The 27,348-nt window shown below is 33.5% G+C and overlaps 1 protein-coding gene across 2 annotated transcripts in view; it reads right to left on the bottom strand.

Moving 5' to 3' along the window:
* Nucleotides 1–27,348, bottom strand: part of CTNNA2 (catenin alpha 2) — a 1,447,481-nt gene that overhangs the window by 1,112,674 nt on the left and 307,459 nt on the right. For both annotated transcript variants that reach the window (XM_031957116.1, XM_031957117.1), the window contains exon 3: nt 8,919–9,114. In XM_031957116.1, coding sequence (XP_031812976.1) covers nt 8,919–9,114 — 196 coding nt within the window. The remainder of the gene's footprint in view (nt 1–8,918; nt 9,115–27,348) is intronic.

Genomic DNA, 27,348 nt, shown 5'->3' with positions numbered 1-27,348 from the left:
ATGGTTTATGAACATGAAAGTCAGGGAAGAGAGGGAAGATAATCTTTGGGTTCTAAACTTGAAAGATGGCAGTGACTGGTATCTGCCACATTTAAACCACTTAATTTTTTATTAAGGTCCTTAATAGAAAATGGCAAATTAGTATTAGAAGAGGATTTGAGAGAGAAAAGAATGAGTCCTATTTTGGATTTGTTGATTTTTGATAGTGCTACTGGCTATTCACAAAACTATCCAGAATATATTTTGTTTCCAATGAAGCAATTTTACTTTGTATTTCAATATATTTTTCCAGCCTTTTTGTTATTAGTAATCTTGAAAACTAATCTGGTATAATTTGAGATGATGTCCTTTGATAAATGGCTGGCTACATAAAAGATTTATCTTTTCTCAAAGTTCTGGAATTTACAAGTATTTTTCTGGCTGAGTTAAATCTGAGATTCCTCTTTCTTAGGATGTGAATTATTTTGGTAAACATTTGCCTGCGAGTTTAATACTTCTGGACAATTTATCCTATATGCTTTCCTGAAATATCTAATATATATGTGTGTTTCTGAATATGTGTATGATTCTGGAAGACCAATGGTTCTTAAATTTTCTCAGTGAGAAATGTCTTCAAGGATAGTGAATTGGTCTATAGAGACTTCATGTGTCCATATAATTGTATTATATTTTTTCTATGACCTTTTGTACCTTTTCATTTTAAATTTAATTTTAAAGAGATAAAAATATCTTTCATTTTCTTTTTCAGGGTTTAATCAATTAGCCATATCCAAATCCTATTGACCCCACTTGGGGTTTTCTTGGCAAAGATAGTGGAATGGTTTGTCTTTTCTATCTCCAGCCCATTTTATAATTTATTAAACTAAAGCTGTTAGCCTTAGCTGTTAGGATTAAGTGACTTGCCTGGGTTAATAGCTAGTTAGGCTGGATTGGAACTCAGGTCCTATAGTCATCAGAGTTGGCATTATATCTACTGTGTCACCTAACTGCTTTTTTTCACCATTAGCTTCAATTATGTTATTTTTTGTCTTTTAAAAGCTCCAGTTTCACTCTTTTTTCCCTCCTTTAAGTCTTTTATTCAACTTTCAAGTCATTCTTAGAGGTCTCATGGTTATATTCTCTTTTTTGGATCTTCATTGTAGCTATGTCAGAACATTGTTTTTTTCTTTTTTAGGGATTCTCAGATTATTTTCCCCACTTTATGTTTACTGACTGCTTTAGAGGGTTTATTTTGTGTGTTCATTTCTTTAATTATTAGGGGTTGAGGTTACTGGAAAGATTTCCATCCTTCCCTTCACTTCTTGTTGCTTTTTATTTGTTGGAGTTCTTGTAATTGGGAGTAATGAAAGGAAATTGAATTAAAACATTGCCTGTAATTCAGTCAACCTCCTGGGAATATCTCATATTTCATTCATTTTAAGAACTAGAATCGCACCTATTCAACTTTTCTTCCTCTTTTTTTTTTTTTAAACTTTGTAGAACTCTGATTTGGTAGTAATAATTGGATTAAGTCTTTTCATTTTCCCCACTTGATTTCTTAGTAACTGAGCAAATTTTCCTAGCAGTAAAATATAACAGCAATTTTTAGTAGATGATTTTCTGATTGCTACACAGTCTTAGCAAAAACTCTATGGCCCAACATTCTATGCTTAGCCAAGATGTTGATCTATGCTTCTACATACTCAACTATTTTACTTTAGGTAAATTCAATGTTTTGATCTCTGTAAAATGATTTGGGTAAACTAAATTGTTTCCAAGATTGTAATTCTTTTTTTCCAGTTCTAAGACCCTACAATTCCTAGCACTGCCCTTGTAAAGGACTTAGAGTCAGGGAAGATAAGAATTCCAACCCAAGCCTCACTTACTCACAAGTTATGTGATCTGATGTAAGTCATTAAACTATTTGCCTCAGTTATGTCATCTGTAAATAGAAATAATAATAGCACCTTTCCTCCCACCTCCACAGTTATTATACGGATCAAATGAGATAAAAGTTATAAAGTGTTTTGCAAATCCTGAGACACTATAAAATTTAGTTATTATTAAAGAACAAGGTAAATTATCAATTCAAATCATGATCAACAATGAGACAATTGGAAATATCTAGTTATGATGAAATGTAGGATGATATCTATAAGTCAATTATAAGAAGGCGATCACAAATAGATTGGACTCAAGGATAATGTCTTCCCAAATCCATATCAGTGAATGTAAGGAACATTCATGTGTATGGTAGCTCTTAAGGAGGCTGCCATTTATAGCTAGAAATCTTTCTCTGATTTGAAAGGCTCACCTTTGTGACTTGCATATGGGAAGATTAAAATGAGAAAGCGTACTACATCACCATTGCCCTTCTTCAGACACTACTGTCATAAAAGGCAACAAGAGCTTCCGTTGGCCCAAAGGAAAATTGATGTGGCCTAGATGTACTGTTCTTTGCTCTAATTATTCAAGTCACCCTTCAGATCTAACCCAATCATCAACTCTATTATGAAGCCCTTTCAAAGTCTCTCCAGTTAGCTCTCCAAAAACTATATTCATACTATATTCATTCTTACAGTTGATCTTCCAAGCTCAATTTTCAGAAAATCAAATTATTGAACCATCAAGCCTCAAAAATTTCTACATTAAAGCAAATGCTCACCAAGCAGCATAGAATGCTAATTGTATAAAAACACCCAATGCCGCCTCTGTAGTTTCTTTTTAAAGGCTGGGATTCAGTGAATTCAGACACAATCTGTTTGATTACTGTTGTATAGAGGCACCATGATGTGCATATAGAAGAGCACAGCAAGATGCAAAGAAACATTTCCCCAACTGTCATTAAAACAACTAAGCCCAAACAGAAGCCTATTGGATGCTTTAATGTTACACTAAAGCAACAGATGACTGAGAAAACATTTTATTTAGGCAACAGAGAAAGGATTTTTTTAGTCTAATTTGTTTTTTTTTTTTTTTAAAGAATAAGCTAAAAATAAAAGGAAGCATTTTGGAAAATCAACTTGAAAAAAATCAGCATAAAAATTGGATTTCTGGGATGGATATTGTATCCCATCAATCTAAACACTGCAGGGTGCCCATCTATAGCACAGAAGGAACAATAGTTTTCCACAGTATGTTTAAAAAGAAGATATAAAGGTTGGCCAAGATCATTCTAGACAATGGAGAAATTAAAAAAAAAAAAAACTAAATGCCATTTGGTCATGGCTTAATAATATAATACAAACCTCCTTGGATTTTTCTCTTTCACTCTCCACATCCAAAGTGTCTCTACAAATTTCTACTCTAATATTTCATCATAGTGTGAAATTATCCTGAAGTTCGTTGGAGAGCCAACATAATCTCTTCCAGGTTCTATCTTCATGTATTTATTCCCAGAATTACACACACACACACACACACACACACACACAAACACACATGAATATATTTATACAGTATGTTATATACATTATATATAATATATGTATATGTATGTACATATGTTATATATAGATATTATATTTATGCAAAACAACCAACTTAAGTTCTCCCCTGTTCTATCATCATTCCTAGAACCAATATGGTTATGAAGGGAGAAGGCTGATCACATGGAGATGAATTTTGGCTATGGAAATGAGTTTCAACAGGAGACAGATACAAAACAGTTTTCAGAACTCTGTAAGTTCCAATATGTTTATGCAGTGGCAGTGGATGAGTGGTAGAAAAAACAAGCAGTGGATGCTCTACCCATCTATAAATATCACTTTAGTTGGCATCCTAATCAAGGTGCTTATACAGTGAATAACAGGCACAATATAGTAATACAAATTTTCTTGTTCTAAACCAGAGGCTGGCAAACTATAGTCTGTGGACTAATATAAAATGTAAATATTATTCATGAATTGTGGGACATAAAAAAAAATCAAGTTACTGGTTCAGGTTTGGTGTATAGAGCAAACTCTTCTATAAATAAAAGCAGAGATTACAAATGAATGACAGGAAAGCTCACAAAATCTCCTTGAAGGGTCAAATAAATAAATTAGTGGAGACAGTTTATATCATTCATCCCAAAACCACAAAAATCATTTCACAGACAATTGATCATTTCATGTTATAATTTCATGGCAAACATTTCAAAAACATCTACATGAAAGTAATTGGAATCACTATGATAGTATTTAACTAGTATTTATATAGCTATTTCAAGGTTTGCAAAGAAATTTTAAAACATCTTACAAAAACTTTGGAAAGTAGATGCTATTTTATCCCCATTTTACATATGAGGAAACTGAGTCAGACAGAAGTAAGGTAACAATTCAGGTGTTGAAACTAGTATTTGAGATCAAATTTGATCTCAAACTGAACTTAAGTTTAGTCCTTTCTTCATTTTATTATCTAGTATCTGGAGAAAAAAAAAAAACATGGTTTAGGCATAAGAAATAAGAGAAACTAATGTCATATAGAAGCAATGTGACTGTATTTAATAGGTTCTTCCATAATCATTGGCAGAATAAGCACCTAAAGATCAACAGATATAAAAGTATAATTAAGTATTTTTAACGGAGAAGAAATGATTAGTAACTAATGTGGAGGTCACTTCTGAATCAATTGTGAACAGTCAGCTACACCAAATGAAAATCAACAACAAAATAGAATTTTTTTTTAAAAAAGAATGAGAAAGGATACCATTAGAAGCACCTTAAACTGATCTATTTAAATAAGTTGTTGACACTGATGAATGGGAAAGAGATGGAGGAACAAATATTAATATAGACAGCTATACTTCCTAACAAATTTTATACACTGTAAGTCAATCACCACAATAATAAGACAAATAGGGAGCAAACATTTTATCTCATAAAGAGAGATATGGCAGCCAGTAGAAACATCGATTTAGAATATAAACTTATTTGTGGAAATCTCAAACAGGGGTATGACAGAAAATAATATATAGTATTCACTAACAATAACAATGAGAATCAACGAAGAGAAAAGTAAATATACAGAATATTTGACAAGATAACTAAGACATCATTCTGAAAATATTTAAAGATGAAATGGGGAGCAAAAATATAAAGATATTTTAAAAATAACTATCAAGATTTCTTTTATAAATTCTCTTTTACCACCAATTTTGAAAAAACAAAAACAAAAAAATCCTGATATACTACATGAGAAAGTAGATATGAAAATAAAGATTTGCAAAGAAGTTAAATTACATGAATGATTATATCACCATTTCCAACAACAAACATGCATAAACACAAATATGTATCAGGCATTAGGTTAATTGATGGGAACAAAAAGAAAAGCAAAAACAAAACCCTGCACATATTCTAATGGGGAGAAAATATGGAAATAACAGTGTGTGTGTGTGTGTGTGTGTGTGTGTGTGTGTGAAAGAGAGGGAGGAGGGAGAGAGAGATAGAGAGAGAGAGAGAGAGAGAGAGAAAGAAGAGAGAGAGAGAGAGAGAGAGAGAGAGAGGGAGAGAGAGAGAAAATATAAGAAATAACATTGGGATTTGACAGAGAGGGGAGAAACCAAGTAAGCCCTCTTGCAGAAGGGAATATTTGAGAAGTGATTCATTCAAAAGGCAATAAAATTTTAAATGCATGAACAGATTAATTTACAATATTGTGAATAAGAAGAGGTAATAAGCATTTTTGAAAAACAATATCAATTATTATTTTTTAAAAAGGTGAATGTGACCATTTCCATAAGTACTAACTCACTTTGCATTTCTACAAAACAATTATCATTGATCGAGGTATAGATGAAAAAAACTTTTATTAACAATATTCCATCACAGATGACTTGGTCACAGTTATACAATGGACTGAAAGATAAAGAAAAAAAATAAGATCTTACTATATTGATTGTTTATTGACTATAGTAAACAACTTCTTTTGGCAAACTGTTACTTAATTGGCTCTCTTCCAGATAAAGTGTTTCTCCTGCATAATAAAAAAAATCAGGAACTGTTTCTTGAAAGTTGCAACAAAAGAAATAACATTATGCAGTAATGTTCTGATCACAGTTTTAAGTCTAATCCATATTCCTAATTTTACAGATGAAATAAATTCAGGAATAAACCTCCAATGAGTAATACAAATTCAGGATAAAAAGGACACTTTTGCTCACAGACAACTTTTACTGTCTTAGATATTTAGCAGAGAATGCAAATTAAATGAATTCTATGAATAAGGGGATCATGTAGATATCAAGAGTTTTATATATATACATCACAAAATTTAGGTGCTTTTAGTTGTTGACTATGGAAGAGGGTTTTAGATAAGCCATAATATCCCACCAAAGAGTTTGACCTAACTATTCACTCAAGAAAAATCAAGTGGATAAAAATAAATGTAGTGTGCCTTTGTACACATTACAGCATTACAATACGTGTGACAGACATTCAAGAGGAAATCATTTAGTATCTATATCCTCAGCTGAACCCCAAATTTCTTTTTATTTAAATTTATTTTTATTAAAGCTTTTTTGTTTTCGAAACATATGCATGGATAATTTTCACCATTCACCCTTGTAAAACCTTGTGTTCCAAAATTTTTGCTTCCTTCCTTCCTCCCACCCCTTCCCTAGATGGCAAGTAACCCAATGTATATTAAATATGTGCAGTTCTTCTATACACATTTCCACAATTATCATGCTGCACAAGAAAAATCAAATCAAAAAGGAAAAAAAAATGAGAAAGAAGACAAAATGCAAGCGAGATTATCAACAACAAAAAGAGTGAAAATACTATGTTGTGATCCAAACTCAGTTTCCATAGTCTTCTCTCTGGGTGCAGATGGTTCTCTTCCTCACAAGACCATTGGAATTGACCTGAATCATTTCATTGTTGAAAAGAGCCATTGGACCCAAAATTTCAAAGGAAAATAACAGAATAGAAATTGGAAATTGTGCAGTAGTATGAATGACACTGAGTTTCTTTCTGAAATAAAGCCTCAATTTTTTGAATACTGTATTCTTTAGGAAATGTAGTTTGCCTTCAGGTCATAGAATAATATAGTCTCTAAAGAATTACAGTTATATGTTACTTAAGAGTAAGGGAAAGTTGTTTGGCTGGCATGAGGATGCTTCAGCATATTACCAATAAAGATTTGCACAGAAAGTCATGTAGAGCATCGTAGAAATATAGGATTTCAGAGGTAGGAGAAATCTTGATGATCATCTAGTTCATCCCATTTTCTTTCAAAATTCTAGCTACAACAAACCCAATAAGAGACAATTTAAACTTTGCAGGAAGATTGATAGTATAAGGGAACCTACTGTACTGTAAGGTAACTCTTTCCAGTATGAAGAAACTTAACTGTTACAAATATGTTCCTTAAATACAAACTTTTCTCCTTTCAAATTCCACTTATTGCAATGAATTTTGATCTCTGGGTCAAACTGAATGAGGAAAATTAATCCCTCTTTCTCCTAAGTGCTTTTGAACTACTTGAAATTGATATCTCCCATAAATTATCTCCTCTGCAGGCTAAAAATCCACACTTAATCATTTGACCCCTATGTAATATAGACTAGAGACCTTTAACTATTTCATTTGCACTTTTCAAATCAACAGTCAAAAAAAAATGTTGAAAATCTACTAAAAAACAGCAAGTATCATTAAAGGAGCTTACCAGTCAATGGCCTTCATTAACTGTGGAATCAAGCATTACATTGCAAATATTAGATCTATTAAGTGGTCAGCCCAATTTTCTTCAGAAATGGGACAAAATGTCACAATTTACCATCCCCATAATTCTCAAAATGGGTAGTCATAGATACTGTTCTGGGGAAGGAGTTTGGATGTTAGAAAGTGTTGATATGACTGGATAGTAGAGTGAAGAGAATTCTTGGAGTCAAGAGGATTTGAGTTCTAAATGTGCCAAACGTGGCAAACTATGTGACTCTGGGAAAATCATCTAATCACTTTGTGCCTCAGTTTCCTTATCTGTCAAATTCAAGAATAGACTCAATGGTTTCTAAAGGTTCCATATAACTATATACTGAAGGTTTTATGATCAATCCTTTTAGCACATGGTATGACACTATAGTCCACAGCATTCCTCTGTCTCTATGTTTAAATTATCCATTGCTAACTTAACCTGGCCAAAAAAGACAGCTTTAGGCAGAAACATTCCCAGAGAGTAAGAAGCCCAAGGGAAATGATACCATATAGGGTGCCTCTAATATTTTATATAGATAAAAATCTGTTTCAAATTAATATCAAAGACAGTGCAGGGATCAGAGAAGCTAGGTGAGATTATAGAAACAAAGGGAAAATTAAAGAAATATATATATATATATATATATATATATATATATATATATGAACTAAGAATAGACTTCAGAGGTCATGTAGTTAAACCTCTTCATTTTGAAGATGAGGAAACTGAGGCCTATATAAAGTGATGTTACTTTAATACTAAGTAGAAGATGCCAGATTTGAATGTAGGACCAAGACAGTTTAAAATCTCATGCTCTCTATCTGCCTAGTTTACACGACCATATTAATTTATTTTTAAATTCCATGTTAATTGATTATTACCTCTTTCTCTCCCTCCTGTAACAAAATGCTGGCTCATGACCTCCAACCACACTAGAATCCTTCAGCTAAGGTACTTATTCGATTGTCCTTTATCCCAAGGACAAATTTAGCTTTAGGAAACAGAGCTGGAGATTATAAAATCACAGTGACCAAGACAAGTATATAGCATTGCTATCTGATCACAACTAAAAATATCTACCTTGATCCTGAGTTCTGAAAACCCCAGAGGTGAAACCTAGAGACTGTGTGAAAAGGCAAGAGCAACTGACTGAGCAAAGAGAGGCTTCCAGGTATTTTATCAAGGATACACTGTTTTTGGAGGAAACTTTATCATTTAGAAATTAAATAGATACTCTGCTGGAATTTAATTCAATGTACCTTGTTTGCGTACATCCTCTACAGCAGTGACCAGTTCTTCTTTGAGATCCTGACTTTCTTTGGCAATCTGTTCACCTTTTTCCAAGAAATTTTGAGTGGCCTGCTCCACAGAAGCTGCTAACACATGAGCTTTCTTAGATCGACCTTTCTTCTTCCCTGATGGCCCCTTGTTGCTTGTATTGACCAAGGTTGTCACCTACAAAAACAGAAATTAAAATGCTTTAAAATAAATATATAGAGCATTATGGAATTACTATATTTCATCATTACATTTTCTAAAATTAAAATAGTGAATACCATTAGTACATTACACATTTTACACTATATTGCCTATTCTCATTTTTAATGTAAAGGAGAAAAGCCTGTGCATCAATAAGTGGATAGGCAGCTTTTCACCAAACATAAAGACATGGAAACGTTTAGGGTGAGGTGGTAACAAATATAGTCCAGAATAGATTTTGGGCATGGAAAGTAACATGCTTCGAATAAGATGAGATGGGTACTTATGGAAATCTATCAAATCACAGAATCATTTGATGTAGGGGTTTTTTGGCTGTAATTGTTTATTTGTTTGATTTTAGAGATTGTGGAGATTTTAGAAGTTCTTAGAATCCAAGCCTCTCATTTTGTAGCTAATGAAATTAAAATTATGAGAAGTAAAATGGCTTATGCAGGTTCATTATGATAATGTGTCTGAGGTAGGATTTGAAATCAAGACTACCTAACTCATCTTATCAACCTATCAAATATAAATTTGAATTTGTCTCTGAATTACTTAATTCCTGGATAGCAGACTAGAATCCAGCTTTAGGAATAGCAAATGGTCATTTAGCAAATGCTCCAACTTTAAATCAATTTTTGTGCCATATCTCAAAATATTAGATGATTCTATTATGTTAATAATATCAGAGGTCCATTCTCTAGGCCTAACTGAAATGTTTTACTTGAACTTATTAAAGTAAAACTCTGTCATTATATCTTGAAATAAATATCAATTCAGTCTTTTGCTTATTCTATTAGCACAGAGGTGCAAAGGACATGAGATTTTGATTTCTTTTATTGCCCCAAATGATATTGCCTTAGCAAGAACTGCTCAAATACATCTACTTTTTCAATTGTACTTTTGACATTGAGCAATCTGGGAGGATGGTTGAAATATATGATTAAATATTTTCAAAAAAAGTTTTACAAATACTAGAAATTTGATGATGTGGTGACAAACAAAATTATTAATATCCAGGAAAAACAAATCAAGGCATAAATAAAAGACAATTTCCCAAATTTCTAATCAGAAATTATTTCTCTACATCTATCATTTAACAGGGAATTCTGAAAGTTAGGTTTACTAGTTTTGTTTTCTACTTATCAATAATTTTGATAAGATTCTGCTTACTGTAAGTCAGGCACAACTTGATTTTATACTTTGGGGGAAGGATGACATGATCAAAGCTAAGTGATTTGCCCAGGGTCACATAGCTAACAACTATCAAGTATCTGAAGGCAATTTTGAACTCAGGGCCCCCTGATTCCAGGACTATTGTCCTATCCATTGAACTAGCTACTCCAGTTTTGTACTTTTAATCAGTCTCTTTCCCCTGGTATTGAAATTATTATTATTATTATTTTATCCATGGGCATGTTTCCTGATTTGATGATAAAGTACTTTCACTGAAAGATAACTGAAATACTAAATCCTATAACTTTATAGTTGGTAAAGTAGTTTGACAGTTACATATTCAAATGAAAGTATTACTGAAAGTCTTTACTAGCAAGTCACTTCAGAATATCATAGTTTTAGAATTAGAGGAAATCTAGTCCAAAAACTCCCATTTTTACAAGAGAAAAATGAAGTTTGGAGTCTTGGAGAGTTGTCCAGTGTTGAAAGTAGTGGAGCCAAGATATGTTTATTGATTGACTGATTGAGTATGTTCTTTACATTCTGCTACTTCCCATAAATGGTAAACAAAACCAAAAAAAAGCTGTAATTATATGTAAAATGATTTTATACATCTAAAATAACAAACTGAAAAATAGTGCATGTTGTTACAAGAGCCAAGAATTTTCATTTGTATAGGAAAGAAAAAAAAAACACACTAATATGAACATTTAACTGACACATAAGAGACAAAAACAATCTCATAAAGAATAGAGATTAAAAGGTTGTGATATACCTAATTTGCAATTTTATAGATGTAACACTGCCATAAAAGTTGAAGGGGGGAAAAAGCTTGAATACATATATACTAAAAAAATCAAACATGAATTACCTCTAAACATTGTAAAAAGAACAACACTTTCCATTTGTATTCTTAAGGATAAAGTCAAATCCCTATTTATTATTAGCTGCCCTAAAGATGCTTTCAGTGAATCTATACAAGATGAGTCTATATTGAAATACCTTAATTCAATTATAAAAATCGATCATTTTCTCTGCCTGTGCAACAGTCTGCTGAACATTCAACATAAAAAGACAATGGGATATCAACTTGTCTCAGGGCCATTTCTGTCTGAACTCCTATGAATATAACATGACAATGAAATAAAAACTAACTTTTAATAGTATGCCTTCAAAAACATTTTATATAACTTATCTGAGCTTAAACAACTTCTTGAAGTAGCTACAATTCTGTTTTGAACAACAGTAAACTATGTTAGAGAGATTCAGTGACTTGTTCATTGTCCACGATTAGTAAATATTTGGTGTTGGGTATGTGGACATATGATTTTCCCAACTCTTGAGTTCTGCTATCAACAAAGCTCCAATTATTACCTTTGTCAAAACGTTCTCTCTTTTACAAACTTTTACAAATCATACTACACAATGATCATAAACTTTTTTGTCACTATAAGCATATGGGGGGAGAGGTCCAGATTTTCCTAACTAGATGTCTATGATTTCCATATAATTTCCATTCATCAATCAGTAAGCATTATTAAGTGAATACTGTAGTATCTTTGAGGACAAGGCTAACATTCTCTTAGGGAGCTTCACTAATTATAAACTTTTCTCTTCAGGCATTTTTTTTCTGCTCACCTCATAAAACATTTTCTTTCAAATGATATGTAGCCCCCTTTTTTTATTAATGGAGAGACAAGTAAGGTAAATGGGTACCAGTCAGTCAGTCAGTCAGCATTTACTAAGTGGTTGATAAATACCAGATATTGTGCCTATCACTGGGGATACAAAGAAAAGAGAAGCAAAAGATAACAAAAAAAAAATGCAATCCTTGTCCTTATGAAGTTCAAATTTAATGGAGAGACAGCATGAAAATATGTGCATAAAGTATACACACATATATTTATGTGTGTGTGTGTGTCTGTGTGTATATATATATATATATATATATATCAAACAGTATATTAAACATGTAAGTGGATATATATAATGTGTGTCAATATGTGTGTCTATGTGTATATATCCATATATGGGTCTATGTATAAACTCATGTGTGTATGTATACATACATATGTGTATGTATATATGTATATATATATAATATATATATATATATATATATATATGTCATATCTCATATACCGACAAAAATAAGAAGTAGTCTCAAAGAGAAGACACTAAGATTAAAGCAGATTAGGGAAAAAAATCTTGCAAAATGTGGGATCCTATAAATCATTCCTTCCAATTATAAATGGAAAATCTCTCAATCTCTGGAATTTGCGCTTTTGTCTCCCAAACCAAAAGATTATCTATGCAGAATACTAAGAAATCAAGAGTTTTAAAAGTTACAAATAATCATGACATCTTTCAAGACTTGGCTAAACATGAAATGTAACATTTCTTTGATATAGGTTTTGCAAACCTGAAATATACTTAAATTTTTGAAAAAGAGCATTTAACTGCTTTGGGGAGGAGGTCTTTGGAAATCTACTATATTCTTCCACTTCAGTAAATTCATGGCAAAGTCATCTATCTTACAGCAGGAGCCTTTTTCTTCACACTTTTACTTATCCAATGTTGCCTGACTTAGATTTAAATTAATCTCATCTGATGAATGACTTGAAATCATGAGAATGTTAATTCCTGTAAGACTTCATGTTCCACCCATGGGACCTAAGCCTGGAGCTCATATAACCATGACATTCAATATTCACTAATATGACAAAGTAGTTCAGAGTTATATTTTCCTTATTTTTCTGGAAAAATGTTTCCAGTAATCAAATCAAGAAAGTAGAGTATACAATATAATTATTAATATATCCAATTGAATCATTGTGTTATTAACCAGAACACTTAATAAGTTTATATATTATTCCAGATTCCCTATTTTGACTTGCCAAATTAGCGATGGTCAGAATTAATTCAATGATTCTAAGTATAGGACAAAAACAGGAAAAGTCAGGTTTCCAAAACTTTATTAATTTGCTTTTTTAACCAAGAATGCTTCTCAGTTCAGCTCCCATGACTATATAGAGATCTATCTGATCAAAGTATTTTAAGATCAGTTTCACAGTCATAGTATTCTTAAAGCTACTAGAGGCTATCTAATTGAACTCATTCATTTTATACTGGCCAAAAAAACAAAAACAACAACAACAAAAAAAAAAAAAACTGAGATCAGAAAGTTTAAATAAGTCAGCATTTGAACCCAGGCTTACTGATTCTTATGGAGGCAACTAGGGGACACAGTAGATAGAATGCCTAACCTTGAAGTCGGAGACATTCATCTTCATGACTTCTGATCTGTCTTGGTTTGGTTTTGGATACTTATTTATTAGTTGCTGGGCAAGTCACTTAACCCTGTTTGCCTTAGTTTCTGATCTAGCTAGAATAGAAAATGACAAACCACTTCAGTATTTAAAAAAAACAAAACAAAACAAAACAAAAAACAAAAAACAAAAAAACAAAACAAAAACCTAAATATGATCTCAAAAAGCCAGATATGACTGAAACAATTAAACAACACCAATCACTGGCTCTTGATCCAGCACATTTAACACTGTGTCACTTAGAGTCTAACACTATGTCTTGAAATTTTTAATATAAAGTTATTCTAGAAAATGACATCTATCCTGGCCATCTGGTGGTGTGTGACAACTATACCACAGCTTTTCTAAGAAAGCTTAAGCATGAACTCAACTTGAACTCAGCCTTTTGTGTTTGTTCTTTCCTCAGCTTAGGTAAATGAGTATCAGTCCTAAAATGTATATGTCCAGGATTAAAGATAATCATGCGAATTGAAGTAGAATAGGGCCAGCTGCAATGAGCTTTACATACCCAACCAGTTCTAGAGGAAGTAGTGATCTACTGCAGTTTACTGATTTTTGAGTGACATACTCTTATCTGCTATTTAGATAAATCAATTTGACATCTCTGCAGCAGCTAGAATGGAATATGAAGAACCCACACACTTAAGTAGATCAGTTTAAGTAGATCAGATTAAGTACAGGAGGATACTGTAATAGTCCAGGCAAAAGATGATAAGTCCTAAATGTGGATATAAGTGGGTAAAGGCAGTAACTGTATGGACAGGAAGAACAGGGATATTTATGAGTTATGTTGTGAACCTAAAATCAATAATACTTGGAGAATAATTGGATATATCAGATCAAGGAAATGAAGTTTTCAAAGGAGACACTGGGGTGGTAAACATGGCAAATTGGAAGGTTGATGGCAGCCTCGACACTTATAAAAGAGTTTCAGGAGAATTCTGTTTGGGACTAATTGAGTTTGTGAAACCTACAAGATGTTCAATATCCAGTTGGCAATTGAATAGGTATACGTGAAACTCAGAAGATACAAAGTCTGGAAATGTTTGTTAGGTACAATGTGTAAAGAGCAGCATAAAATGGCTTCACAATTAGAACTTTGTAACAGAATATTTGTGGTTAGCTTTTAAAAACAAGTATCCATTTACCTGTCTTCCTTTTCCTACTGATGTGCAAACTCATTAAAGAAAGCAAGATTTGTCTTTTTCATCCTTGTACCACATATAATCATTAATCTTCTATACATTTAACATACTAAATGTGTTTTGTTGTCACTTTAATTCAATAGGGGATGAAATGGAAAAGCATTTTTGAAATACTCATTATCTGCCACATATTGTACAAAGACATGAGCATATATACAAGGATGCAAGACAGTCTCTACACTTAAGGTACATGGGTTTGGGTCGATTCTGGCTGCATAAAAGGATTGTTCACCAACCAGAAGCCCAGATGCCAGGTAAGGGACTTTGAATATTATTACATAGTAGGCTGAAGCACATGGAAGCCTGAAGATTTCTACATGAGGACGTGTATGAGATAATTCATAGAAAAATTGACTTTAGGTCTAAGAGAACAGAATTTTCTGGCATTTAAAATAATATTTTACTAAAGTCAGTGTTGTGGAGGTAAGTAACCCTTGGTCAGAGTGTCAAAGAGTATGATTACAGTCTACCAAGCAAGAAAGGGCCTCTTGAACAAGTATTTCTACTTTAGGAAAAATTTCTGCAAAGTTAAATGAAGATTATCATCAGATAAAGGTTAAACATTAAATACAGCAACTCAAACTAAGGCATACCGAGACAAAGCAAGGATTGAGCTGCATTGGTGGAGGTAGGTACCCCTACCACACAGACCTTCACACACAAATTTAAAAAATACATAAAAGCATACTTGAAAGTTTGATTTTGTCACAACCTATTTTTCCCCCATCTTTTTTTTTTTAATAAATTGATTTGTTTTCAAATTTATGGAATGAAACAAGCATTTCTATTACATAGTATAATAAAAAATAATCCCATAATGCAATTGTTATAAACATCTTGTTATTCCTTTTAAATACAGAATGAATTTTCTCCTTTTTTTCTTCCTCCATCCCCATTCTAGAGACGGTCACCATTAGACACAAATATATATATATAATTATTATACACACATTTCTATTTACCAGTTCTTTTTCTGGAGGCAGATAGCATCTTTCTTCATGTGTCCTTTCGAGTTCATATGGGTATTCATTCAAAGTCATTTTTAAAATAATATTGTTATAAGCATGTCCAATGTTTTTTTGGTTCTACTCATTGCATTCTTCATTATTTCCTACAAGTTTTTCCTTGTTTTTCTAAGATCACTGAGCTCATCATTTCTTATAGTACAGTAATATTTCAATCATATGTCACAACTTGTTCAGCCATTCTGCAATTGATGGACAAACTGCAATTTCCAGTTCTTTGCCACTACAAGGAGAACTTCACTATCTTCTTAACCATGTGAGTTGTCTGTAAACCCTAATTCCTGGTAATTAGCAATTGCTATGTAAATCAATCTTTCTTTCTTTCCATTCTTACCTCTTTCCCCCCCCTTTCCTTCTTTCCCTTCTTCTTTCCCTTTCTTTCCTTCTTTCTTTCTCTCCCTTAATTCTTTCATTTTTTCTTCCTTCCTTCCTTAATTTCTTTTCTCCCTTTCCTCCCATTCTTGCATTATATTGTTGACTAGGGTGATTGTTCCAGTCCTACCCACCCCCACCTTAGCTGTTCAAATGCTTGGTTTCAAAAATATGCTGAGGGAGGTATTTGACTTGCTGAATAAAACCAAAATGAATGTTTCAGTTTATGTGTGGATTTTCAATGATCTTTTTATATCTAATCAGCATTAGCCTGGATAAATAATCGTTTTGAGATTCCAGAGATACAAAAGCATAATCAGCTAATTTGCAAATGCTTAGTTAGGACTAAAGCAAGTCAACCTTTTTAAAAAGTGAGAAATAATATTAACATCTGGAGCCCAAAGTATTTTTAAATAAGTTTGTTGATATGATAGAAGACATTTGTAGATTTATGATTTTTTTAAGGGAAAAACAATTCGCTGAGAGTCAAGAGGCTGTCATTTGAGTTAATGAACTGCATCCCTTTCACAGGGTGACAAGAGAAGATCAGGAAGACACAGAAGCAGCAGAGGTAGCTAACAGTAAAATGGGGAAAGGCAAAAAAAAAAAAAAAAAAAATCAGGAATACTGTTAGAGACAGGTGATTGAAGACCTCACCTGACTGATTACCAGTGGATTGGGGACAATTGATTTAATTGATCAACACATCTGGTTAAACTATTGAGTGCCCCATATTCTTGCTATTCAGTTGTTATTCTCTTTGTCACTTGATTTGAGATTTCCTTGGCAAATGTACTGGCGGGGTCTGCCATATCCTTCTCCATTTCATTTCACAGACAAGGAAACTGAAGCAAACAAGGTTAAGTGACTTGTTCAGGGTCATATGCCTGGTAAGAGTCTGAAGCCAGATTTGAAGTCAGTAAGATGAATCACTCTGACTCAGTCTGTCTTGGTACTTAAGCCACTGAGCCATGGAACTGCCCCTTGGAGCTACCTAAAATTGGAAAAGAAATGCTGTATAAAGACTTGTGGCTCTTTTCAGCCCCTTCTGGCTTGAAAAGGAAAAGTAAAGGATCTCTGCTACTATATTGGCACTGGCATATTGGAGGGGAGCCCAGCACCCCTATGTGCTATTAACTGGCTGGTCAGGGCTTTATAGCTCAGAGATCGTGAATTTGATAAAGTTTATAGTTCTTTAGGTGAATGAAAACTATTATTCACATCAAGTGCTAACAGTTAACTTCACATTTATTAAACTCCTACCATGTACACTGTGGACACAAAATAAAAAGCAAAAAAATTCTCCTACCCTCAAGGAGTTCCCAGTCTGGTAATATAAGCCACATGTAAACATTATATGGGAAAAAAGACATACACAAGATAAACTGTACTAATCAGAGAGAAAACACTTAGCATGAAGGGACATTCATTCATCTTCTTCAAGAAACTAAATTTTCACCAGAGACTTGAAGGATCCAGGGAATCCAGGAGTTGGTTCTGATGAAGGAGAGAATTCTGGACAGATTAGGGGCTGGAAAATGAAATGTTTTATATTAGCATGGGTATGAATACCAGTGCCACTTTCTTATAGATTATATGTAAGATAAAGGTTAAGAAGACTGGAAAAAGCTGGATTAGAAGGGCTGTCTGATCCAAATAGAGAATTTTATATTTGATTCTGCAAGTAATACGGACCCACTGAAATTAATTGGATAGAGAGTAGGGGTGACATTGTCAGAATAACACTGATCAAAAATTTTGTGACTAATATAAGCCCTATAAAGTTGACTGAGATGAAAAATGAGTACTTTGAAACATTGCACCTAATTCTGTTTGGACCAACTCAATTTCCACTTCTCTTTAAACAGTATCCATTTTATTGAACATTATTTGGCACACATTGTGCACTTCGTAAATACTTGGTGATTGTTATTATTGTTTGTCCTTGACATTGTGACCATGGTGCCATGAATTGTAAGTGAATTAGATTTCTGAGAGTGGACTGTGCAAGGAATGAAAGAAGGAAAGGAGGGAGGGAGGCAGAGAGGGAAGGAAAAGAAACAGGAAAGGAAGGAGGGAAGAAGGAATGAATTTTTAAAAGGAAGGAAAGAATTAAAAGAAAGGAAGGAAATAGCATAAGGGAGGGAAGGGAAGAAACAGAGAGGAAAGAAGAAAGGAAGGAAACAAGAAAAGAAGGAATTTTTAAAAAGTAAAGAAAGAAAAAAGCATAAGGGAAGAAGAGAAGAAACACAAAAAGGAAAGAAGGAGCTACATTGCCCAAGTGAACTGGCCAGTTGGGTCCTCAATGGGGCAGAGACTACACAGGTTGCTATTTTTACTTTGTTCTCAAAGAGGGCCATAACCTGCATGTGAATTGGATGTAAATGAGGCAAGACTATGTGAAGTCAGCAATCTCATGGCACGGTATAGATCAGAATGACTGGATGTAGCCCCGACTTGTTGATTCATGGTATGGCCAAGAGAACCTTCCTGGTCAGATCATCTGTTTCCTGGAGGAAACGTGTATCAACCATGCCCATGAAAGCAAATAAAGTGAAGCAGGTGTATACAATAGCTGTATTTAACAGTGAAGTTAAATGATTTGATCTCTCCAGGGAAATTGAAATTTGAGACTCCAAGAAGTAGAATAGACCCCTCTAAGTTAGAGAAATATAGTAGGGAAGATTCCTAAAATGCCTGCAGATATGGGAATAACAAAACATAACAAACAACCTTTATAGATTCTCCAAGTAAAGGAAGATGAGAGGTGTTTGATTTTCCAAACTAGCTAAAAGATGTAATTCTTCCCGACTTTTGTCCTTCCAAAAGAGCCTTTGGTTACGTCTGTGGGTTAAAACAAATCCTAAACAAGCTCTTTCAGGGGTGAGGATTGAGAATCAAATTAACAAAAGTGAGTTATCCCCTCTAGTAAGGCAGGAATTAAGGAAGAACGATAAAAAAGAAAGGGGAAGGAAGGGAAAGAGTAAAGAAGGAGAGAGGAGAAAATGAGAAAGAGGAAAGAAGGGAAATGAAGAGAAGGAAAAAGAGGCAATATGGAACCTCTGAGAGATAGCATATTCCTGAGAAATTAGTCTTATAAAAAGAGTACTCATTAGGGTAGGTTAATTTGATATTGAAAGGGAGCAAAGGGATTATCTTGTCCAACCTTTCCATTTTATAAAAGAGGAAATGGAGGTACAGAAGGATTAAGTGTTTTCCCCATAGCCAGTGCCTATCTGTGCTTCTCTACCTTCCATCACTTCCAAATCTCATGACTTTGAATTCAATGTTCATTCCATTATATGTTTCATGGTCAAAGTAAATAAGAATGTAAAGTCAACATTGAAACACTTTTGTTTTGATTGTTTTTTATCAGTAAAATTTAGGAAAAAACATGATTTTATTTGTATTAAATTTTAAGATCTGAGTAACTAAAATTGAGCTTACTCTCCTGAAGTACATATCCATTGTACAAAGAATAAAGTACTTTCAGAAATTCATCTTTAAGGAATGAATCAACAATTAAATGGGGAAAAGAGCATTTATCAAATATCTTGAGCTGAATACTGTATTACTGTCACACAAATGCAAATGCATGACAAGGAGCTTATGTTTTTAAAGGGAAGCAATACTTAAAAGGAAGTAGGTGGGATGAGAAATGGATGGGTATTTGGTTTCCACAGTTATGAAAATTAAATTGGAGAAGTGAAACAAATTAGAAAACTGAAACCCACAAGGATATTAAGGAATAATCAAAGATAGAGTTTATCTTCCCTCCAAAAGAATGTAAGATTCTTGAGAGCAGCAACTAAGCTGGATAATCAGGAGTGATAGCCTGAGATTTGAAAAGAATCTTTTGTTCTTTGCCCTCAGCCTTCTTCTATTACCCTCCCCACTTCTAGAATGGAAGCTCCCTGTGAGCAGGGACTGGCTATATAATGAGGGGTGGAGATTCATGTCTTGTAATTTCTATAACATCCAATTAATGGGGAATCAGGGGAGGGACTTGTGTTTTTTCCCATAGGATATAAAATGCTTCCTTTGCAGTTTCAGTGGTGAGTCTACTAACCCAGGCACCCATTCTTGCAAGAATTTAAAATAAATCTTTCCTGAATTCATCAGTCAGTGGAGTTCTCAGTAAGATATTTTATTTTTTACAGTGGTCACAAAGTGAGTAAATATCTGGGACTTAAAAGTTGTTAAGCTGATCTATAACTATAGCTATAACTATATATATATATATATGTATATATACATACATACATATATATAATTTTATAATATGTAAAAACTATATTATACTTTAAATTAAGAGAATCAGCTTTATTAGGCACCTACTATGTGTCAGATACTGAGAATTGACATAGTCCTTCTAGAAATAATGGTAATTTATTTTTTTAAATACTAGCTTTTTATTTTTAAAATATAGTTTTCATCATTCACTCTTGCAAAACCTTGTGTTTCAAATTTTTCCTTTCCTTCCCCACACCCCCCAACTCCTCTTAGTAACGAATACAATATAAGGTAAACAAGTGCAATTCGTTTAAACCTATTTCCACATTTATCATGCTGCACAAGACAAATATCAGATCAAAAATGGAAAAAATGAGAGGAAAAAAGCAAGCAAACAACTAAAAAGGTGAAAATACTATCTTGTGATCCACATGATGATAATTTATTATTATTGATTTGATTACTCAGACTTTGAGGAAAAGTAAATTCCACTGCTGACATTTATTTAACAAGATGATAGGCTAGATGTGAAATATGGTCTAGGCTGTAGTCTGGAGCACACTTGCTAGTTAATTAGTCAGGCAGAATTTTAAAGCTAAGTGGATTAATTCATCTCCCTTTCCTTCCAATTTGTTTTCATAAACAAAGTAAAAAGAACATTTTATAATCAATTTCATCTTCTATAACTTTAACATCTACATAAAAATCCTAGGATATAAGATCTAATGTTCTGAATGAAAATAAGACATCAAAAAGTCGCTAATGATCCAAGACCTAGCTATGGTAAACCGAGGCAGTGGGGAAAGCAAGGATCTGGGAGACATAGGTTGGACAGGTAATAGAAAAACCCAATTAGAGCTCTTCTACTTAGATCTGACAAATAACAGACACATGCAGAGACAAAAAGCAGCATCCTGAGGCTACTTGATCCTCCAGATGATTAAAGACAGATCAAATTATTTTCATCATTAGCTACCTGTTTATTATAAAAGCCAGAAGAGGGCAAGTCAAAGCAGCAAGCATTTATTAAGCTCTTAGTGTTTATACCGTAGAACAGTCGTAAGGGTACTGATACAAAGAAAAAGCAACACAGTTCCAGCCCTCAAAGGAAAGGAAGAAAGGAAAGAAGCATTTAAAAAAAAAAAATTCTAACAATGGGGCAGTTCCTTTGTACTGAGTAATTGTGAGTTACACTGAGGAACTTGTCTTTCTTATACTCTCCCACTCTATTTCATATTTACCATTCTTGGTGTTTATTGTTTCCCTTCATTTTCTCTATAACCTAGTTCTCTAAATAAACTTACCCTTTGTCAAAGAGAATGGCCATTGTGAATTCTTCACATGAGTGAACCCAAGTTTTGGTATCTGCCATCACTTGCTGACAAACCCTACATTTTTAGATCACATCACTCAATAAATGTTTACAGAATGAATGAATGAATGAATCCAATTCCACTCTTGCAGGTGAGAAAACTTCCAAACAACCACACAAACCAATTTAGCACAAATCAAAAACATTCCTGCCAAAACTCCTTAAGCATCCATGATTCTGGAGAGCAGCTTTGCTTCAACAGGCCCTGATTGGCGAGACCAGAAGCAGCCCCTGGTTTGACAAAGCTGAAGGGTCATTATTTGAAGGGAGATGTCAAAACAATTTGCTGATAGCGGTACCCAACTCTGCTTAGGGATCTGGAGAGAATTATTAACTGAGTGCTACAAAACACCTTGCTGCCTTTTTGCAGGATGTGCTGCCAGTGCAGCTGTTGTTGAATGCGTCCCCCAAACCCGGGACTTTCATCTATTTTTGTAACTCATCTCGGCATACTGACACTAGCTGCTGAGACAACCATTTGTGGATATCAGTGACTCCAGGCAGAAGAGGCTGACTGAGACAACAAACTCTTTAGTTCCCTTTGGATTTCAGGTGATGTTTGTTTATAACAGGCTAACAGAAAAAAAAATACTGGATCTAAAGAAGCTGGTCTTTCACAGGGTAGGGAGAAAGGTCCTCAGACTCAAGAAAACTTGGACTCTAATCCTATATGTGAGGAACCCTGACTGAGTGATTGTGGGAAAGTTATTTACTATTTTAGTGTCCAAAGAATGTGATGACTGGAGGAGAAAATGAAGTTGATAGTTCTAAACAGCACATTACTCACATAAATCCTATTTATTTATTTTTATTATAGCTTTTTATTTTCAAAACATATGCATGAATAATTTTTCCACATTAACCCTCACAAAACCTTGTGTTCCAGTTTTCCCTCCTCTTCCCCCACTCTCTCCCCAGATGGCAAGTAATCCAATATATGTTAAACATGGTAGAATATATGCTAAATCCAATATCTGTATATATATTCATATAATTATCTTGCTGCAAAAGAAAATCAGAGCAAGGAAAAAATAAGAAAGAAAATAAAATGCAAGCAAACAACAAAAAGAGTAAACCACATTCAGTTCCTATGCTCCTCTCTCTGAGTGTAAATGACTCTCTTTACCACAAGATCATTGGAACCGGTCTAAATCATCTCATTATTGAAGAGAGCCACGTCCATCAGAATTGATCATCATATGATCTTGTTGTTGCCTTGTACAGTGATCTTCTGGGGCTGTTCAATTTACTTGAAATCATTTCCTTAGAATTAATTCATTTTCTTAGAATCAATATCATCCTGCTGATTGATAAATCCCATTTATTTGCAAGTCAAAAGATCACCTTTCTGAGGTCATTGGCCATCTTGGAGAAGGAATGATGAACAATAACAGCAACAACAACAAAAACAACAGCTCAAGGCAACCCTCAAAACAGGAGTCTGCTTTTTGAGGCCATGAAGTCCTCTGGCAGTCTGGTGAACATATCTATGTATCTACTTTTTCTCGGACTCATGTTTTTGAATACAAAATAAAATACAAAGAATTACAAATCAAAAGAATTATTAATGGGCAAAAATGTTTATGGATCACCACATCTCTAGGTGTCCTACTACCTGTGAGCTACTGAACAGTTACCAATTTGCATTGGTAGAGGGAATTTCCTCATTGGAGATTTCCTCCACAAAAAAAAAAAAAAAAAAAAAAAAAAAAAAAAAAAAAATCACAGGATGAGACAAAATCTGATCTCTTTTAATTATGTTACCAGCTTTTAAAAATGGACCCCTGTGGGGTTCAGAGCCAGTTTGAGTGAGTTTCCTGGAGATGTTTTCAAGGATACAGCATGGCCTTCTATCTCTCAAGGAATAATGAGGAAATTAAACCAAAAGAGCTACAGTGGGCAGAGGCAGGAGTTGTAGCAGCAGGAGATTTGTGTTTCCAGTGGACTGACTGGTGGAAACTAAGCATTGAGATATCCAGTTGCTAACTGGGTTTCTGCTTAAGCCTGGCACTTTAAAGGCTCATTTTGGCAACCAGAGTTTTGGAGACACCTGTAGTGCTTGACTTTTCATTTGGTACAATAGATAGCAGCTGGAGAAGTTACTATTTCTTGCCTCCCATTCTTGCTATATAAAATAAGACACTCCAATATTTTATTTTATTATTTACAGCTATATTTACAGCTTCTGCTTTAATTACTCCTGAATCCAGCTTTCTCTAGTCAAAAAAAAAATAATGAAAGTGACCATCAATCAATCAAAAAGTCTTAACTTCTTCTGAATTCTTATATATCTAGGCAGCCCAGTAGATAGAGTGACAGTCCTGAAGTCAGAGGATTCATCTACCTGAGTAATGCAAACTTACTGTATGACCCTGGGCAAATCACTTAACCCTACTTGCTTCAGTTCTTCATCCATAAAATACTTGGACAAGAAAATGGTATACTGTAGTATCTCTGTTGAGAAATATCCAAAAGGAGTCACAAAGAGTCATATATGACTGAAAACAACTATACAACAACCTATTTTTAAAAGAGGATGCAAGGGCTACAAACAAATGAGGAATAACTGGTATTGGAATATAAAAAAGGAAAACTAAAGTCTGAATTTTTAACAGTTTTGCTTTTAAAAAAAAATCATAAGTAGGTGCAGCTAGGTGGCACAGTGGATAGAGCACTATCCCTGAAATCAAGAAGAGCTGAGTTCAAATCTAGCTTCAGACACTTAACCCATCCTAGCTGTGAGATCCTGGGCAAGTCACTTAAACTCAATTGCCTCTGCAAAAAAAAAAAAATCATAACTGGGAAATGTAAGCTAAATAATGAATATTACATTATATGAGCTTTATTATATTAATAATTTAGGGCTTCAGGATTTTTCAATTACTTTTAGATTTTTGTTAAATATTGAGTTCCAAATTCTCTTTCTCCAACCTCTCCCCCACCTTCTCAATAGAAGGCAAGCATTTTGATATCGATTATATATATAAAATCAAGCAAATATTTTCCATATTAATCATGTCCCCAAAAAGCAAGAAAAAATTAATAAAAGTGATAAAATTATACTTTAATTTACACTTAGAGTTCATCAGTTTTCTCTCTCTGGGGATAGCAATTTTTTCATGAAGAATACTTTGGAACTGTTTTTGATCATTGTATCCATAAGCAGAGCTAAATCTTTCACAGTTGATCCTCATTACAATATTGATCTTACTGTGTACAATAATCTGATTTTGTTCATCTAGTTTACTTCATATAGGTCTTCAGGCAATTAGGTGGCACATATATGTAGTACCAAGTCTGAAGCAAGGAATATTCATTTTGCTGAGTTCAAAATATGGCCTCAGATACTTGCTATATTATCTGGGCAAATCACTTAAAACCTTGCTTGCCTCAGCTTTGTCATCTGTAAAATGAACTGAAGAAAGAAATGGCAAGCCACTCCAGTATCTTTGCCACAAAAAACTCCTAAAGGAATCACAGTCCAAAATGACTGAAAAATGACTGAACAATAGCAAAATTATCAGTCATTGGTTTAGTTTAATCACTTTGCTCCTCATTTCTTACAGCACTAGTATTCTATTACAATCAAATTCTGCATCTTCTTCAGCCATTCCAAAATTGATTGGTATCCCTTCACTTTCCAAGATACAGGTCCTTTCCTTTTTAAAAAATCTTTTTTGGGATACAGAATCAGTATTGGTTATTCATCCTTTGTTTAGAAGAGGACCAGTGACATCTCAGAGTGATATGTTGACTTACTCATGAATTAAATTTAAGTGAGGTACAGTACCTAAAGTCATCTACCTCAATCTTTTTTCCAGTCATCAAAGTCTAGTGACAAAACAAAAGTCATGATGCCTGGTGATAGCCCAGGATGCGATGAATGACTGGCATTTTTAATGTCTCACCAAGTTCTAAACACTCTACAATGGTTGCTTCAGTTGCATTCATGATCATTAGAATAAATTGTTCTCATTCGCATATTCCACCTGAGGAAGACTTCACTTACTTGGAATAGACATCCCCTAGATATCTATTTCCTAATTCATTAATGAGTTTGAGTGTTTTGTTGCCCTTAACCTGCTTTAACCCATCTGCCAAGAAAGTTTTACTGTATATACATGAGAACTGGACAGATGAACACCAAAGATAGATGAGCAGGTTTTGAAAAGGGCTCAGCAAGCCTTCACACCTGAGATATGTCAAAGACTTAGAATGGAATACATTGTGATATAAGAAATAATGAGCAGGTAGATTTTAGGGAAAAAAAAACATGGAAAGACTTTCAAGAAATAATTAAGAATGAAACAAGCAAATCCAAGAGAACATTGTATACAATAATACAACACATTTTATTAACATACCCAATTTCCCACATCCCATCCAGTAATTATCAATTCTGTTAGGTATAAAGTGGTACATTGGAGTTGTTTTAATTTGCATCACTAGTGAATACTGATTTATAGCATATTTATAGATGAATGATTTCTTCTTAAAGCTGTCTGTTCATATATTTTGATGATTTATTAATTCAGGAATGCTTCTTATTTCTATAAATTTGACTTAGTTTCTCACATATATATGAGAAATAAGGACCTTATCAAAGAAACTTATAGTAAATTTTTATATCACTTCATCAGTAATGGTTCTTTTTTTTTAAAACAAAATTCAGTTTTCATGAGAACTCCATTAATAATTTTAAGTTAATATTTTAAATTAAAATAGTAGTATTTATCTAATTAATTCATAGAATAACTGAACAACTAAGCTATTCTGATAATATGAATTTTTAAATCAACTACAAAGGACTTCTGAAGGAAGATGCTATCTACTTCCAGAGAAAGAACTAATATATGGAAACACGTATTTTTATGGTTTCACATAAATATCTGTGTTAGATATTGATCTTCTCTAGAGGTTGAGCAGGATGGAGAAAGACATCTCAGAAGTCAAAATGTAAGAAAAAAATCAAAAAAAAATATGCCACTCACTATCTGGAAGGAAATTTCAAAGACTGTTATAGCTGGATTCCAGAGCTCACAAGTAAAAGAGACAATAGTGCACAAAGAAACCATTCAAATACCATAGAGTTAAAGTCAGGATCACACTCAAGATCACCTACAGCTAGTATGTTAAAAGTTTTTGAATATGATATTATGGAAGGCAAAGGAGGGAGGGTAAGAGCAACCTACCCAGCAAAAAAGTACAATTCTTCATGGGACAAAAGTATATTTAGTGAAATAGGATTTTCAAGAATTCCAGATGAAAACACTAGAGATGAACAAAATAATAAACATTAAAACATGATTCAAAAGAGACATAAAAAGTAAAAATGATAGACAAATCATAAGGGAATTAATAAATTGAACTGTTTACATATCATGGGAACCTGATACATGAACTTCTGAGAACTTTATCCTCATTAAGGTAGTTAAAAGAAGTTTACCTATGCAGATACCATAAGTGTGAGTAAAAAATGTGGAAATGAATAAAAAAGG

Source organism: Sarcophilus harrisii, chromosome 2 (genome assembly GCF_902635505.1).
Source record: "Sarcophilus harrisii chromosome 2, mSarHar1.11, whole genome shotgun sequence".
NCBI lineage: Eukaryota > Metazoa > Chordata > Mammalia > Dasyuromorphia > Dasyuridae > Sarcophilus > Sarcophilus harrisii.
The sequence above is the reverse complement of the archived record's forward strand: the minus strand, read 5'-3'. Positions and strand labels throughout refer to the sequence as shown.